This window comes from Chlorocebus sabaeus, chromosome 23, assembly GCF_047675955.1.
Source record: "Chlorocebus sabaeus isolate Y175 chromosome 23, mChlSab1.0.hap1, whole genome shotgun sequence".
Classification (NCBI taxonomy): domain Eukaryota; kingdom Metazoa; phylum Chordata; class Mammalia; order Primates; family Cercopithecidae; genus Chlorocebus; species Chlorocebus sabaeus.
In genome coordinates, this window is record NC_132926.1 from 50,421,478 (window position 1) to 50,440,051 (window position 18,574).

Below are 18,574 nucleotides of genomic sequence, written 5' to 3' on the forward strand. Positions count from 1 at the left end.
TATGCATCCCTGAAAGACCTAGTTTTGCTTATGTTTAAACTCTGTGTGTGTAATTATACTCTGTATTTTGTTTTGCTTTTTTTCTCTCAACATTATGTTGGAGAATCATCACTATGTGCTATGTAGCTATGTGCCATTGTAGATGAATATTTTACAGTTTATCCCTTCTAGTATTGATGGATATTTGGGTTATTTCCAGTTTTTGGCTTCTATGAATAATGAACATTTTTCTCCATCTTTTCTGTTAATAGGGCAGGGGTCCCCAGTCCCCAGTCCCCAGGCTGAAGACTGGTACTGGTCCATGGCCTGTTAGGAAGCAGCCACACAGCATGAGGTAAGCAAGCATAACTGCCTGAGCTCCACCTATCAGATCATCAGGGGCATTAGATTCTCTAGGAGCAGGAACCCTATCATGAACTGCACATGTGAGGGATCTAGGCTGTATGCTCCTTATGAGAATCTAATGCCTGATGATCTGAGTTGGAATAGTTCCATACTGAAACCCTCCCCCAATCCCCACAGAAAGTTTGTCTTTCACAAAACCAGTCCCTGGTGCCGTAAAACGTTGGGGACTGCTGCTATAGGGCATATATCAAGGAAAGGACTTGCTGTCACAAGGTGTGTTATGTTTCAGCTTTATTACTTTTTTTTTTTTTTTTTTTTTTCCAAAAGTGACTTCCCAACTTGCACTTAACCAGCAGTTTGAGAGAGTTCCTCTTGCTCCACATCCTCACAAATACTTAAATGTGTTTTGGGATTGTTATAAGTGAAAAAAACTATACTAAAAAAAATCTACTCAATTATTCAAAGTTGAATTTCTACTTTAGAGGAATTACTTCCCAGGCCGGGAGCAGGGACTCACGCCTATAATCCCAGCACTTTGGGAGGCCAAATTGAGTGGATCATTTGAGATCAGGAGTTCAAGACCAGCCTGGCCAACATGGTTAAAATGGGTGAAACACCATTTCTACTAAAAATACAAAAATTAGCCGGATGTGGTGGCGGGCGTCTGTAATCCCAGCTACTCGGGAGGCTGAGGCAGGAGAATCCCTTGAACTCCTGAGTAGTTCAAGGGATGTTGCAGTGGGCTGAGGTCACGCCATTGCCCTCCAGCCTGGGCAACAAGAGCAAAACTCTGTCTAACAAAAAAAAAAAAAAAAAAAAAAATCACTTCCCAGAGGCGAAATCATGGAAATAATAAGGAGTGCTTAGATTGTGCAGGCAACATACTAAGTGCTTCATGTAAAATTTCTCACGTAATCTTAAGAAAATTCTGAAACAACAAGTCCTTTACTATATATAGGAAAATTAAGATGTTAAATAACTTCAAGTCACTTAACTAGAAGAGGTCTAATATTAGAGACACAAATTCTAGGTCTGTTTGCCCCTAAAGTTCAAGTTCGTGGTGATCATGCTTTATAGTTCCTTTTCCCTCTTTCAGAATATTGATGTGACTCTGAAAAATGATCCTTGAAGAATGGAAGGGATAACTTTTGTTTGTGATCCTAGGCAGACCTTGGAGAGGTTATATTTGTACCAAAAATGATGAGGAAAACAGATCGTCTGCAACATCCTGTGATTTTTCCACGATTACTTTATTTCTACAATGGCTATGCCACACTTCCCTGGTAAGGTTTTTGCTCTATACCTGAAAAAGAGAAATGCTAATAGTATGTTGTAAACTCCCAGTTTGGGCAAGCCCCAGGACCAACAGAAAACAGCCCTTAAGTCATTGCGGGTCCCAGAAACGGTGTTGAACTCTCATTGCTTTCAAATATACTTTGAACTCTTATTATGTCATTAAAATTACTGTGAATCGGTCATTAGTTGGAAAGCATGTCATAATCATGAATCACCTTGTTTAGTGAACTATGCTAACTGCTGTGAGAAATACCAAAGTGTACCTAGATGTGGTTACAGCCATCAAGGAGCTTAAAATTCAGTGGAAAGGTGGTGTCGCCAAAGTTAGTTACCTATGAACTTACGAGAAAGGGTAAGGAGTATCCCAGAACGGTGGATTCTGAAATTGTCAGTGAGCTTATTGTTAAAACAGCCTCAGCAGCTCTCTGGCTGCTCCTAAGAGAGTTCTGTTTTTCTTACCAAGGGAGCAGTGAAACAAAATTGGCTTTATTCGATCTGTTGGGAAGCAGACTAGAATGTAAAAAGTATTGCAGAAGTTGCCACTCGAGTCCCAACACTAAACCCAGTTGCCTGAGGGAGGGTTGCCCCGGGCATTTAGTTACATGAACGCAGTCTAAATCCAGTTTTTTGACTCAAAGGTAATCGTGAGCTGGCCGCGGCACCGGCTGCCCATCCTGGCCGTGAAAGTTTGCTTTCTCTGCCCTGGTCTCATGACGTCCGTTTCGAATAGATCAAGCACTTCTCTGTGGGCAGCTTTCACAAGAGATTTCGTTTTATTTAAAGAGATATGGGGTGTGCGTGGACTTCCTTCTTTGCCGAATGGCGGCTTCTACTTCCGCATATTCAAAGTCGGCAGTAGAAGTTGCAGAGGGGAGTGCAAACCCGGGCTTGGCCACGCCCTGGGCTTCCGGATTTGGGCACAACAGTTCTCTCCACTCAGAACGACTCCCCACGGTTCTGCCCCAAACTGCTATTTTTGCTTAGGCCCTCAGCGCGTTTCCGGTCTCTCCAGCGGATGGAGAAGCCGGAACCTCAACGCCAAGGCCGATCCCGTGACGGATTTAGGTGAGGTCTCGCGAGGTGTCTTTAAATCTCACGACGACAGCAGGAAACGATTTACCCGCACCGCCCCAATTCTAACGTCACAGTGGAGTCACTCCCTTGGGCGTTCCTTAACTTGCGCGTGCGTGCTGCGCATGCGCACTTACTCTCCCCCGCCCCCGCCCCCGCCCCCGCCAGGGCTTGTCTCCGGCCAGTCGCGCGTGGGTAGAGGCCCTAGGCGGGCGTTGCGAAGGGTTGTTTGCTTGAGTTTGGACCTTGTTACGGCGCGAAGTTCCCTCCTTGGGGCGGGGGAAAGGTACCGCACCCGCTACCTAGGGTGAATGAACTGTGGCGTGGGCTGCTAAGGGTAGGCTGCAGAGTACCCAGGCCGTGGCCATGAACTCACCCGTGGATCCTGACGCTAGGCAGGCGTTGAGGAAGAAGCCGCCCGAGCGGACTCCCGAGGTGAGGCTGGTCGACCCTTATGTGCGTCCTACAGTCCAATAGACAGCATCCCCCTGTCTGTCCGAAACCCGCCGCGACTGCCCTCTTGCCAGAGTCTCGCACCTGCTACTGGGAATCTGTTCTCTTGAGTCTCTGCCCTGACCCGGCCCTTGTCGCCAGCAGGGTGCCAACCGCCCTTCCTGCCCGTGATGCGGTCTTAACCCGCGTACCCATCCCTTGCCGGGAACTTCTGAGTGTCGTTAAGAAAGCACCATTACTAAGTCGTATTTTCTGAGTTGAGTAATAACGAGTTTCGGAGTTAGATGCCCGTTCGTTTAAGTAGACTATGAAAAACGAGATGAAAACTGTAAGGGAAGTATCTCAGCCATGTAATTTAGAAATAGTTTTTCTTTAAAGGTCCCTGAAATATTGTACGGTTGCCTAAAAAAAGAGAGTTTTCAAAATTAGTTTAAAGGTTTGCATCCAGTCAAATGGTAAATTCTGTAGTAGATGATGCATGTTTAAAGAACACCGCTGTAGGTACTTTTTCAGACTGTCACTGGGAAATTTTACAGTATTTTGTGCTTGGATCCAAAATTTGCTGTGTCGAGTTAACAGTTATGGTGTCAGCTTAAAAGATTTTCATTCGACCTGAAGGCTTATTTTCTGGCATGTAACTAAAACCTGTTAGCTTTGCTTATCCCGGTAGAATGCTAAGGTTTTGGGGAAGGTTTTCCTTGATTTGGAGAAGTTTCTATGACAAGTGGGACATATTTTCTAAACAAAACACTAACAACAATGTGAGTGGATTGTTGGATTGTCTTGTTTAAAGTTGCAGTAATTGAAATGCTTTGGTTAATTCTTCCTAAGTCACTGTGGAGTTTTTCAGATATATAGTGTTTTGCATACTGAGTCTTAGTAACATTGGGCTGACCTTTTGGGTCGTGACAATTATTCAGGCCATAACGGATGCCATGATAGGTCAAATTATGTTATTGAAGATCCTGATGTTTACATAGGAACAACACAAATTCTACCACTTTCCAGAGTTCTCTTTTTGAGATATACATTTATAATTCGATGAGTTTTTGTTTCCTTATGCTGATTCTTGAAGTCAATGTGAGCTAATTGAAAGTATGAATTTGAGTAGGCAAATTCTCTTACAGCTTTTATAGCCTTGGAAAGTATTATACAAGGCTTACGATGTGTAATGTAGGTTTTAATTTAATGTTATTTTTTATTTTTTATTTGAGACAGTCTCACGCTGTCACCCAGGCTGGCATGTAGTGGCGCGATCTTGGCTCACTACAACCTTTGCCTCCCTGGTTCCAGCGATTCTTCTGCCTCAGCCTCCGGAATAGCTGGGATTACAGGCAGGCGCCACCACGCCTGGCTAATTTTTTGTATTTTAGTAGAGATGGGGTTGCACTATGTTGCCCATGCTGGTCTCGAACTCCGACCTCAAGTTATCTGCCCGCGTTGGCCTCCCAAAGTGCTGAGATTACAAGTGTGAGCCACAGTTGCCGGGCTGCTTTTAATTTTAAACATTACTTGTGCTACTAAATTCACATTTTAATGGAAAAATCCTACTGCTCTTTAACAGCAGAATTATTTATTTTGAAATTGCCTATTTTATTTTATTTTTTTTGAGATGGAGTCTCCCTCTGTAGCCCAGGCTGGAGTGCAGTGGCGCGATCTCAGCTCACTGCAACCTCCTCCTCCCGGTCCCGGTTCAAGCAATTCTCCTGCCTCACCCTCCCTAGTAGCTGGGATTACAGGCACACGCCCCTATGCCTAGCTAATTTTTGTTTTTTTAGTAGAGATGGGATTTCACCATGTTGGCCAGGCTTGTCTTGAACTCCTGACATCATGATCCTCCCACCTTGGCCTCCCAAAGTGCTGGGATTATAGGCGTGTGCCCTGCGCCTGGCTGAAATTGCCTATTTTTGAACCTTAGGAAATTTTCTAAACTGTTCATAAAGTTATGTTGGCCACTGTGTGCTGTGTTAAGTACTTTATTTTGTTTAACTGGAACAGCAGCATTGTTCAAGGAAATGCTAAACAGCTGCCCACAGTATGCAGAATGTAGCCCTGACATCTAGCAGCATAAGAGGTTAACTGATGCATTGGTAGTGCTTTTGAATGAGCGTAGAATTTGTTTGGGGTAAAGAAGTATGAAGAAGGAAATCTGAATCCTAGTGATTTGTTTGTGATAAATAATTTGACGAAATTCTCGCAAGTTCATTTCTGTTTTCAGAAGGTCCTTCCTTTTACTGGACTCCCAAGGGTCTATTATAAATATATTAGCTCAATAGTTGCTTATTGGGAGTCTAGCAGCTGAAGGCACTAGTCTCTGCACTCGGTTGTATCCATAAACAAAGCAGGTCTGCCCTAGTAAGACTGACATTCTGATAGCATGAAGAGGGGGAAAGGCAGATAATGAATATACTAAAAGGTAAGTTACATAATATGTAGCTTTTAATTGCTATTAAAAAAACGCAGAGTAAGAGGGGTTGAAAGCAAGGGGCAAGGGCTGGGTTGCAGTTTAAATAAGGTGGTTCGTTCGTCTGGGTTGAGAAGATGATTTTTGATCAAAGACTTGATGCATGTGATGGCATTAACTATAGGGGTATATGGAGAAAGTGCTTTCCCAGCAAAAGGAGCAATCGTTGCAAAGGCCCTATGTTGAGAGCATGTCTTGATGCATTCCAGGAATAGCAAGCAGCTCTGTGTGACTGGAGAAGGGTGAACAGGTGTGAGAGTAGTAAGAGATGAAGGAGTGGAGATAATGATGCATAGCATAGGGCACATCATATAGAACTTTCTAAATCATTGCAAATTATTTGACTTTTCAGTGAGGGAGAGCACTGAAAGATTTTGAAGCATAGGAGTGATATTGACCTACTTAAGGCCTTTTTTCTTTTATTTTCTTTTTATTTTGAGACAGAGTCTTGCTCTGTCGCCTAGGCTGGAGTGCAGTGGTGCAATCTCGGCTGACTGCAACCTCCGCCACCCGAGTTCAAGCGATTCTCCTGCCTCAGCCTCCTGAGTAGTGTGTGCCACCTCGCCCAGCTAATTTTTTGTATTTTTAGTAGAGGTGGGGTTTCACCGTGTTAGCCAGGATGGTTTCAATCTCTTGACCTCATAATCCACCTGCCTTGGCCTCCGACGTGCTGGGATTACAGGCGTGAGCCACCACACCTGGCCCTGCTTAACCTTTTTTTTTACTTTTTTTTTGAGACAGAGTCTCGCTCTGTCGCCCAGGCTGGAGTGCAGTGGCACGATCTCAACTCACTGCGACCTCCGCCTCCTGGGTTCAAGATATTCTCCTGCCTCAGCCTCCCAAGTGACTGGGACTGCAGGTGTGCACCACCACACCCAGCTAACTTTTGTATTTTTAGTAGTGTCGGGGTTACACCATGTTGGCCAGGATGGCCTCAATCTCTTGACCTCATGATCCGCCCACCTCGGCCTCCCAAAGTGATGGGATTACAGGCGTGAGCCACCGCACCTGGCCTACCTTTTGTTTTTAAAGAGGGTCTCACTATGTTGCTCAGTCTGGTCACTAATTCCTGGGCTCAACAGATTCTCCTCCTTCAGTCTCCCAAGTAGCTGGAACTACAGGCATGTGCCACTACACCTGACTCCCCTATTGGGTAGTCTCCTGGCTGCTGTGTTGAGAATAGATTGTAGGTGTTTAGGGGCAAAAACAGGAAGTTAAAGGCTATTATTGCATTAAATCAGGTAAGAGATGATGGTAACTCTGACTAAAGTGATAGTGATAGTAATGGAAGTGATGAGAAGTGATTAAGTTTTAGAAATATTTTGCAGGGTTAGCCAACAGGATTTGCTAATAGATCAGATGTGGACCTTGAGGAAAAGAGAAGAATCAAGCATGACTTCAAGGTTTTTGGCCTAAATAACTGGAGTGTTGGAGTTATAGTCAGAGAGATTTGAGCCGCCATCAGCGAGATGGGGAAAGCTGCAGGAGAAGTAGGTTTTAGGGGCAAGATCAGAAATTCAGTTTTGAACATGTCAGGTTTGAAATGTCTGTTAGAAATGAGTAAGAAGTTGCATATACAAATTTGTATTACTAAGAAGGCTGGGCTGGAGATAAAAATTTTATAGTCATCAGTTTATAGATGTTGAAAGTCATGAGACTGGGTAAAATTAGCAAGTAGTGAGTGTACATAGAGAATAGAAGAGGACCAAGGACAGTGAATGCCATAGGACATGAGATCAATATAAGGTTGGGGAGAAGAGTAGAAATCAGCAAAGGAGAATGGGTGGAAGCAAACATTGCAGTAGGAGAAAAACCGAGAGTGGTGGTGTCATAGAAGCCAAATTAATAAGCTGTAAAATAGAAGGGGATAAAATTATTTGTTCAGCTAATTTTTCCTTGAATACCTACTGGGTGCAAAATGTTGTGAAAAGTATACAAAGGGATAAGAATTAGTATGTTGAAATCATTTGTTTGTGTCGTATAATTGATGAGTAAATAATGAGTAAAGAACTCCTTGTGTTTCTAGGTCAAAATGAATGGTTCCTTTATTTTGAACCATCTGTTGTTCTTAGGTGGAACTATCAACTCAGGCATAGTCCTAGTGAGCCAGACATCAAGTACAGACACATGTAAAGTGTGCCATTTAGATATCTTTCTAACACTGTGTGTGTGAGAGAGAGATTTCTCCTACTTATAGAGTCAGCTTCCACAGAACATTGTCTTTCCTGAGCTAGTTCTCTGATTTCCTTTTTCAATTTGCAAAGATATTCTTATGGAAAATTTTAGACTTAAATACTCTATGGACAATTAAGTGCAGTAAAACAACAAAAGCTGTTAAGGTACAGACATACCTCCCAGATACTGCAGGTTTGGTTCCAGACCACTGCAGTAAAGCCAATATCCCAATAAAGTGAGTCACGTGAATTTTATGTCCTAGTGCATATAAAAGTTGTTTACACATATAGTAGTCTACTGTGTGTGATAGCCTTATGTCTAAAAAAATGTATATACCTTAATTTAAAAATAATTTATTGCTAAAAACACTAACCAGTCTTTTGAGCCTTCAGCTAGTTGTCATCTTTTAGCTGGTGTAGGGTCTTGCCTTAGTGTTGATAGCTGCTGACCGATCATGGTGGTGGTTGCCGAAGGTTGGGGTGGCTGTGACAGTTTGTTAAAATAAGACAATGAAGTTTGCCACATCAATTGACTTCCTTTCATGACAGATTTCTTTTTAGCATTCGATGCTGTTTGATAGCATTTTACCTACAGCAACTTCTTTCAAAATTGGTGTCCTCCCAGACTCTGCTCCTGCTTTATCAACTAAGCTTAAGCTTATGTGATATTCTAAATGCTTTGTTGTCATTTGAACAGCATTTATATCATCTTCACCAGGAGTAGATTGTCTCAAGAAATGACATTTTTTGCTAATGCATAAGAGGCAGCTTTTCATCCACTCAAGTTTTCTCATGAGATTGCAGCAATTTAGTCACACCTTCAGGCTCCATCTCCATTTTTTTTTCTTTCTCCCTTTTTTTTTCTCTTTGAGACAAGATCTCATTCTGTTGCCTAGGTTGGAGTACAATGGCATAATCACAACCCACTGCAGCCTCTACTTCCCAGGCACAAGCGACCCCACCACAGCCTCCTGAGTAGCTGGTACTAGAGGCGCATGCCATCATGCCTGGCTAATTTTTTTTTTTTTTTTTTTTTTTTGTAGCGACGAGGCCTTGCTATGTTGCCCAGGTTGGTCTTGAACTCCTGGACCCAAGCAGTCCTTCCACCTTGGCCTCCCAACGTGCTGGGAGCCAGCCCAGGCTCCATTTCTAATTCTAGTTCTCTTGGTATTTCTACCACACATACAGTTGCTTCCTTCACTGAAGTGTTGTACCCCTCAAAGTCATTCATAAGGGTTGGAGTCAACCTCTTTCAAACTCCTGTTAGTGTTGATATTTTGACCTCCTCCCATGCTTCACAATTTTTTTTTTTTCTTTTAAGTGATAGTCTCACGACATTGCCTGGACTGGTCTTGAACTCCTGGGCTCAAGTGATCCTCCCACCTCAGCCTCCCGAAGTATTGGGATAACAGGCATAAGTCACCATGCTTGGCCCCAGATGGTTTTAATGGCATCTGGAATGACGAATCATTTCAAGAAGGTTTTCAATTTTCTTTTCACAGATCTGTTAGAGGAATTACTATCTATCTCAGCTGTAGCCTTATGAAATGTGTTTCTTAAATAACAAGATTTGAAGGTTGAAACTTTTCCTTGATCCATGGGCCACAGCATGGATATTGTGTTAGCAGGCCTGAAAATATCACTAATCTCCTGGTATACCTCCATGTGAGCTCTTGAGTGACAAGATGCATTGTCAATGAGTAGTAGCATTTTGAAAGGAATCTTTTTTTCTGAGCAGTGGGTCTTATTGGTCTCATCAGTGGGCTTAAAATATTCAGTAACTCATACTGTAAACAAACGTGCTGTCATTTAGGCTTTGTTGTTTATTTATTGAGCACAGGCAGAGTAGATTTAACATAATTCTTAAGGGCCTTATGGTTTTCAGAATAGTAAATGATCATTGGCTTCAACTTAAAGTCACCAGCGGCATTATCCTCTAACAGGAGTCAGCCTGTCCTTGGAAGCTTTGAAGCTAGGCGTTGATTTTTCCTCTCCAGTTATGGAAGTCTTAGGTGGCATCTTCTTCTAATATAAGGCTGTTTTGTCTACATTGAAAATCTGGTTTTTAGTGTAGCCACCTTCGTTAATTATCTTAGATCTTCAGGATAACTTACTTTTTATGTTAGTGGAGGTGGCTTTTTTTCTTAAATTTCATGAACCAACTTCTGCTAGCTTCAAACTTCTTCTGTAGCCATCTCATCTCTCAGCCTTTTAAGAATTGAAAAGTTAGGGCCTTGCTCTGGATTAGATTTTGGCTTAAGGGATTGTTGTGGCTGATTTGATCGTCTATCTAGACCACTCACACTTTCTCAATATTAGCAATAAGACTTTTTCACTTTTTTTTTTAATAATTTTTTTGTCCACTAAAGTAACACTTTTAATTTTCTTCATGTGCTTTTTCTCTGCATTCACAACATGGCTAAATGTGAGGTGCAAGAGGCCCGGCTTTGGGCCATTGTTAGCCTTCCTGAGTTTAATCATTTCTAACTTTTGATTTAAAGTGAGAGATACGTGACACTTTTCACTTGAACACTTAGAGGCCACTGTAGGGTTATTAATTGGCCTAATTTCCATATTGTTACATCTTAGGGAATAGGGAGGCCCCAGGAGAGGGAGAGAGAGAGAAGAGGGAACAGCCAGTGAAACAGTCGGAACATATAACATGTATCAATTAAGTTTGCCATCTTACATGGGCACAGTTTGTGGTGCCCCAAAACAATTACAATAGTAACATGAAAGATTGCTGATCACAGGCCACCATAGCAAATATAATGAAAAAGTTTGAAATGTTGTGAGAATTACTGAAATGTGACATGGAGACATGAAGTGAACATGTGCTGTTGGAAAAAAATGGTGCTGATGGACTTGGTTGATGCAGGGTTGTCATGAACCTTCCATTTGTATTTTAAAAAAAAAGAAGAAAAATGAAAACAACCCCACAATACCAGCCAAGCACAATAAAAACAGGGTATGCCTGTACTTCTTTGTGTCATTGTGCCAGCATTCCTTAAAGAAGCCACAGTCATAATTAGACCTTGAACTTGGCTGTGTCTCAATTCAGTCCACATTTAATACCATTCTTTATAACCTTTCTTTTGTTACTTCAGAACGAACTCCTTATATTTCCCTTAATGTTTATTTCCCTCTCAGTGCTTGATGCCATGATTTGCACATATTAAATGATGAATAAATATTTTACAAGCCAAGATTTGGAAATACATTTTGTAAAGTCATATGTTAAAAAGGTAGTGCTTACTATTCATTAGAACTGCTAACTTTGTGTTTCTTGGACAGTCTTACTCAGCAGCTTGGTTTCAATTAGTTGTTATATGCTAATGCCTCCTAGGACTATGTTTTCCAACTTACCCCCTAAATTTTATGTGCTTCAGCCTCGTATATCTAACCACCTTGTCCTCCAGGTTCTTCAACCACTTGTCCTAAATTGAACCATCATCATTCCTCTTCCTTCATAATCTGTTGGCAACTGGCCAAGTTGCTGTCTCTAGACATTTGTATTATTTCTCTTCATTCCTCATAGATGCAACTTGCCACTAAACTTTATCCCCTGAATCTTTTTATTTGCCCTTTTCTTACTAGTTTTACTACTGTAGTTCAGGCTATTTTATTGTTTCTACCCCCAAATTATTGCTTGAGTCATTGAGTCTTGCTGCTAGAGTGATCTTCCTCTCCGATCTGATTATGTTCTACTCTTGTTCAGAATTTTATTTCTCATTTCCTAGGTATAGATTAACAATATGTTATTCAAATCATTTTTGTAAATTAAAAGAGGAGCTATTAATATTTATGTCAGAATAACAGGTTAAAGAGGGACTGTCCCACTTAAACTGAGATATGGTTACCTCACCCAGATGATAACATTAATTTGTACATTCATTTAAGAAATAATATATCTGGCCGGGCGCGGTGGCTCAAGCCTGTAATCCCAGCACTTTGGGAGGCCGAGACAGGCGGATCACGAGGTCAGGAGATCAAGACCATCCTGGCTAACCCGGTGAAACCCCGTCTCTACTAAAAAATACAAAAATCTAGCCGGGCGAGGTGGCGGGCGCCTGTAGTCCCAGCTACTCGGGAGTCTTGAGGCAGGAGAATGGCGTGAACCCGGGAGGCGGAGCTTGCAGTGAGCTGAGATCCGGCCACTGCACTCCAGCCTGGGCGGCAGAGCGAGACTCCGCCTCAAAAAAAAAAAAGAAATAATATATCTGACATATTAAAAACCAAGGTTGTAGAGAGGAGTTGGGACATGGTCTCTATTCATCAATGACTTGGGAGACTTAAGAAAACGTAAATGTAATAAATGTTTTAGTTATTAGTGACAAAAGAATGAGTAGGGCTTTGGGATTGCAAGATGGGGAAAGGAACAAGCTTCATGGAGGAGCATTGAATTCAGTGTTAAATGTTATGAATTGATTTCTGGATGATCAAGAGAGGTCATTCCAAGCAGAGAGGCAGGAGCAAAGGTACTGGTGGTGGCAAGCCATGTATAGTTGTAGAAGAAGCCAATCTGTAAGTCTAGAGCAGGCATTCCCATTGGAAGTGATACCACTCCCAAAGATGCAAAAATTGCTTTTTAGGGGAGTGGGAAAAAAATCATAGCTATTGGTATGGCTTGTGGCCCTCCAAAACTCAACCCTAAACTGACAGTGTCTTATTCCTTAGTATTTAATTAGAGATCGGGGAGTGCTTAGGAGAAATTGTCTGAAAGGTTCTTTGGGAGGGGGTGAAAATTTTAAAAAAGTTGCAAAACACTATGCTAATGTCTAGGATGTTTGGGGATGATGGTACATGATGTCAGATGTTAAATGATGAAGCTGGGTGTACTAGCAGGGTTTGGATAATTTCAGCAATTTGAACTCCATCTTATAAATAAGAGAGAAAGAACCATTGCAGGGTTTAAAGCCTCGAAATAAGATCACTTTTATAAAGACTACTATGTGAGCATTTTGGAGATGTAATTGAGTGAGGAGGAGCAGAGTAGAGACAGGGAGGCTTGTATGTATACAGGTAGACTGGACGTATATTTTATCCCAACTGGGATATTTTCCATGTGAAAAGTAAGACTACTAGTGATTATTCTAAGATAATATGGAAACCAAGAAGTATGTTTTGTTGTTAGAAACAAGTGCAGTAGTTCAGGTGTGAGATAAAGTCCTGGACCCAGTGGTGGACGCAGTTAAGTGGGATAGTGAGATATTAAGGAGGTAGAATTGGCCCAACCTGGTCACTGGTTGGAAAGATGATTTCTCCCCCTCCCCCAGACTTTTTTTGAAAACTTTGAAATGGACTGTAAAACATAAAGTCCATATGCCCTAAATATACACTGCCAGATTAGTTTGTTTTGTTTTGTGTTTTTTGTGAGATGGAGTTTCGCTCTTGTCTCCCAGGCTAGATTACAATGGCATGATCTCAGCTCACCACAACCTCCGCCTCCCCGGTTCAAGCGATTCTCCTGCCTTAGCATCCCAAGTAGCTGGGATTACAGGTGCCCGCCACCATGCCTGGCTAATTTTTGTATTTTTAGTAGAGATGGCGTTGCACCATGTTGGCCAGGCTGGTCTCGAACTGCTGACCTCATGATTTGCCTGCCTCGGCCTCCCAAAGTGCTGGGATTACAGATGTGAGCCCTGCACCCACGCCTGGCTATGTATTTTCAGTAGACACCGGGTTTCTCCATGTTGGTCGGGCTGGTCTCGAACTCCCAACCTCAAGTGATCCGCCCTCTTCGGCCTCCCAAAGTGGTGGGATTACAGGCGTTAGCCATTGTGCCCAGCTATTGCCACATTAATTTTCACAAACATATTTTACTGTGTGCATCATGATACAGAATATAGATAAAGAATATTACCAGCACTCTAGAAATTTCCCCTTTTTCCTTCTCAGTCAATATCCTCCCAAAGGAAACCACTGTTCTGGTTCTGTCATTATAGATTTGTTCTTTGTGCTTTTGAACTTAATTTGAGTGGAGTGGTTTTTTCCTTCGTTTGTTTTGTTTTGTTTTTAAAGACAGGATCTTGTTGTGTTGCCCAGGTTGGCCTCCAGCCCCTGGGCTCAAGCAGTTTTCCCAAGTAGCTGGGAGTGCAGGTGTGTACCACCATGCCCAGCTCATCGTGAGTATTCTTTCTAGCAGCCAAGAGGACTATGAAGCTACCTTAGTTCTTTGCATTTTGCCTTTGTACTGGACTTTGAACCTCCTCTCTTGGGGCTTTCCTTGTTATTCATCTGATTAGCTATCCTTTATATCCTGACACTAAAATCTCTCCTGTTTCTGTGCATTGCATAGGATGGGAACAGTATGATACGGCGTTACTGGCCTTTGCATTTTGCATTTGGACAAGCCTACTTCAAATCTGGACTCCAGTTCTGAGAATTTGGCTCTAGGCGAGTTATCTAACTTCTCTAGGACTTATCTTTTTGGGATTCTTGTGTGGACCAAATGAGATAATATATGTGAAATAATTAGCAAAATGTCTTGATAATAAACAGTAAATGATAGTCTACGTATTAGGTGACTATTTTCTCTGTCTGGAAAACCATCCTCTGGCCTGGCGCATTCTGATTCTTCACTAATATCTCTAGTGCTCTTTTGCAGAATTGTGCATCCTTCCTTCCTTACTTTTCCACTCCTCTGTGTTCCTAGATACTTTGCGCCTTCTTCCGCCATAGTAATTACTGTGCTGTGTTATGATTACTTGCATATTTCTCTGATTGTAAGCTCCTTGAAGACAGTGAGTGTACCCTTATCTCCCAGTGTTCATTACACAGTACTTGGTACATAGTAGATATCTAAATATTTTTAGAGTAAATGACTTTAAAAAGAAAAGCAAGGCTGGGCACAGTGGCTCACGCCTGTAATCCCAGCACTTTGGGAGGCCGAGGCAGGCAGATCACCTGAGGTCGGGAGTTCGAAACCAGCCTGACCAACATGGAGAAACCCTGTCTGTACTAAAAATACAAAATTAACCGGACGTGGTGGTGCATGCCTGTAATCCCATCTACTTGGGAGGCTGAGGCAGAAGAGTCACTTGAACCCGAGAGGCGGAGGTTGCGGTGAGCCGAGCTTGTGCCGTTGTGCACTCCAGCCTGGGCAACTAGAGTGAAACTCTGTCTCACAAAAAAAAAAAAAAGAAAGAAAAAGAAAAATATTGTTCCTTTACTATTCTAATAGTGATTTCTACTGGTGTAATATTTAAAGTGCTGAGGTGAAAAGGCTTGATGAAGTTTGGCAAAATGGCAAAATTTGCTATTACTATTCTCATTAAGAATAAAGTAACATTGCCATAAACACTGTTTTACCTGGCAGTTCTTGAGAGAGAATTCATATGGAGGAAACGTAGTAATATCTTGGAACAAATACTCCTTTTCTGCATGGCTTCAAAACACATTTGCAGGCAACATCACAGAAAAATATATATAAATGCCAGTTCTAACTGTTTATGTTCTTTCACCAGATGATTCAAAACTTCTGGGCAAATTTTCATGCTCTGCTAGGTGTCAGTGTAATTGCCTACTTAAAATCAGAAAAAGGCTTTTTTTTTTTTTTTTTTTTTTTAAAGAACTAGGTCTTTTTGGTTATTAAAAGTTAAAGAGGCAGCTGGGAATTTAAAAAATGTAAAATTTAGTATATTATAATCATTTATTAATCTGTTCACAGAATTTAGAAAAGTGGTCTTCAAATGTACACTTGTAGAGTTTTTTCCTGAATTGGCGAAAGAGCACCATTGTACTTGGAGTCATTTTGGAGTGAGTCACTGTGCACATCCCTGGTTGGCAGAACAAAGATTCTGTTGTACTTTTCCACAGCAGATGCACATTCAGAGGGTTCCTTGGAAAGAAAAATAACTTATTTATACTTCTGGGGCCCCTTGACCTTCGTTTGTAAATCCAGTTGGATAGAAAGGGAATGTTAGATCTGGATGAGACTTGGATTGTCTGGATGAACATCTTTTCCAGGCCCATCATTTTGCGTGTGTTGGAGATTCCCAACTCGATGAGCTTGACTACAGAATGAGCAATTTTATTAAAAACTTTAGATTGTGGAGGCATAACCAACGCGTGTTTGATGTTCCTTTGGCATGTAATGCCAAAGGTGAGACACATTCTCCCCTATTTTAATAAAATTGCTCATTCTGTTTTTATTTACAGCCAGACCTTAGTTTACCCAGGCTGGTCCAAGGTGAAGTCAAATGATAAACACAATATTACAGAGTTCACAATCAGTCTGTCCCTTGCAGGGACCAAGATTTTTGTCTTTAGTCAAGCTCATCATGCCTGCCTCCTCCTTCCCTTTGGAGAATTCTGAGGGAAGTTCCTCAGTCTCTCAGAATCAAAATCTTAAGTGTCTAGACTTCCAAATGACCACAGCTTTTCTCAAGTTAAGAAGCCAAACTAAAATAGGTTACCATCCTCTGGTTTTTTTTAGGAAAGAGTTTATGAGTGTCACAATGCCTGGTGTGGAGTTTGGATTATTTATAGGATTATTAAATGACATGACTCTCTGAGGCACAGGTGAATACATAATTTTTTTTTGAGGGAGACTGCCTAATGAACATTTGTGCAGTAAATATTTTTTAAGCACCGTTTCATGTGCCAGGGTTAAAAGATTAAAGGAAGTTCTTCCATCTGGGGAGGAGATAGCAAAACACATAGACAATTAAAATATGGCCTGATTAAATACTGTGATAATTATAAATATCAGGTGCTCAGGAGTTTGTAGGAAGGCCTTTGTGGGAGAAGAGCAAAGGGTAGGCAGGTGCTGTTCAAGTTGTTTTAGAAAAGGGAACCCTGGTAAGATACAGTTGGCCCTCCATATCCATGAGTTTTGCATTTGTGGATTCAACCAACCAAGGATGGAAGATAAGTTAGGCCCATGATCGTTGTGCCTGTGCTGAACATGTATAGACATTTTTCTTGCTAGTATTTCCTAAACAGTACAGTATAGCAACTCTTTACATAGCATTTCCACTGTATTAAGTATTAATAATCAATCTAGAGTAATGATTTAAAGCATACAAGGCCAGGTGTGGTGGCTCATGCCTGTAATCCCAAAATGTTGGGAGCTGAAGTGGGTCCTCAAACTCCTGGTTGCTTGAGCCCAGGAGTTTGAAACCTGCCTGGCCAACCTGGTGAAATCCTGTCTCCAAAAAAAAGTACAAAAATCAGCAGGGTATGGTGGCGCATGCCAGCTACTCAGGAGGCTGAGATGGGAGGATCGCATGAGCCCAGGAGGTTGAGGCTGCCGTGAGTTGTGATCGTGCCACTGCACTTCAGCCTGGGCAACACAGTGAGACCCTGCCTGAAAAAAAAAAAAAGAAAAAGAAAATAAAGCATATCAGAGGATGTCTGTAGATTATATGCAAATACTATACCATTTTATATAAGGGACTCAAGTGTCTGTGGGTTTTGATGTCCACAAAGGCTTCTGGAATGAATTCCCAGTGGATACCAAGGAACAACTATATATAGAAATTTAGATGAAGAAGGGAAGGTGTGTTTCTTGAAAGAGTAACAGCATATGCCAAGGCCACAAGGTAAGTATGGTATGTACATGCAAGTTGCCTAGGCAGCTGGAACACTGGGACAAGAATGAGTGGTAAAGTAGATGGAGCTGGAGGAATAGTCAGGATCCAGATCATGAAGAATTGTGTTCTCTTTATTAAGGAATTTAGATTTGGCTTCCAGAAAGATGGCTTTGGCAGTATATGTGAAGAGTGGATTTTACCCTTGGCGTGGTTTCTCATGCCTGTAATCTCAGCACTTTGAGAGGCCAAGGTGGGTGGATTACTTGAGGCCAGGAGTTTGAGGCCAGCCTAGCAACATGGCAAAACCCTGTATCTACTAAAAATACAAACAATTTGCTGGGCATGGTGGTGCACGCCTTTAGTCCCAGCTGCTTGGGAGGCTGAGGCATGAGAATTGCTTGAACCCGGGAGGCAGAGGTTGCAGTCAGCCAAGATTGAGCCACTGCACTCCAGCCTGGGCAACAGAGTGAGACTGTGTCTCAAAAAAAAAAAAAAAAAAAAAAAAAAAGGAATGGATTTTAGAGTCCAATTATTTCGGTTATTCACTGGGAAATACTGAATTTCTAAATTGCCTCATTTGCAATAGTAAATGGAGATATTTCCAAAGTAGAATTGACAGATTTCTGGCCAGAGCCAATGAACCTGAGTACTGTTACCTAAATAAGGGAACCGGTAATGAATTTTGCACTTGAGTTACTGATCGGTCAGCCAGGTGAAAGTGTTCAGTGTCCAGTAGAACATATAGTATCTGAATTTACTGGAGAGCTTTGGGCAAATATGGGAGTCATAGGCATATGTGATAGTTGAAGCTGTGGATGTGGAGGATATTCCTGACAGTAGAGAGTCTCTAGTGAATAAAAGGCAGATGTTGCAGTTCTGGGAACATAAACTTTATAAACATTTATAGGAGTAAGAAAAAAAATGAGAAGCCTACAAAGGAGACTTAGATGGAGCAGATGGACCCAAAATAACAAAAAGTAAAAATGGACAAAAAGCAGCCAGCGCAGAAAGCTAATAATGGAAATAAAATACTGAAGACTTGCATTCTATATGGTGGTTATTGGATACCTGTTGCTGTTATGAAAACTTTATATACATTTAATCCTTCAAGAAACCCTGTGAAAGAAGGTATTATTATCCACATTTTACATACAGGGAAGTTGAATCACAGAGAGATTAGTTAGTCTAATGTCACACAGCTAGACCCAATGTAGTCAGGATTCAAACCTAGGCAG

At 41.7% G+C, this 18,574-nt stretch overlaps 1 protein-coding gene across 8 annotated transcripts in view; it reads left to right on the forward strand.

Moving 5' to 3' along the window:
* The first annotated feature begins 234 nt into the window (after positions 1-234).
* RAPGEF6 (Rap guanine nucleotide exchange factor 6) overlaps positions 235-18,574 on the forward strand; it is a 210,992-nt gene continuing 192,652 nt past the window's right edge. For 6 of the 8 annotated variants that reach the window (XM_008014336.3, XM_008014342.3, XM_008014337.3 and 3 more), the window contains exon 1: positions 2,864-3,147. In XM_008014336.3, the coding sequence (XP_008012527.1) occupies positions 3,079-3,147 (69 nt within the window). In that variant the 5' untranslated portion in view covers positions 2,864-3,078. Of the gene's footprint in view, positions 335-1,389; positions 1,629-2,863; positions 3,148-18,574 lie in introns of those variants that run through there. The other 2 variants (XM_073010711.1, XM_073010712.1) reach the window with 2 other exon arrangements.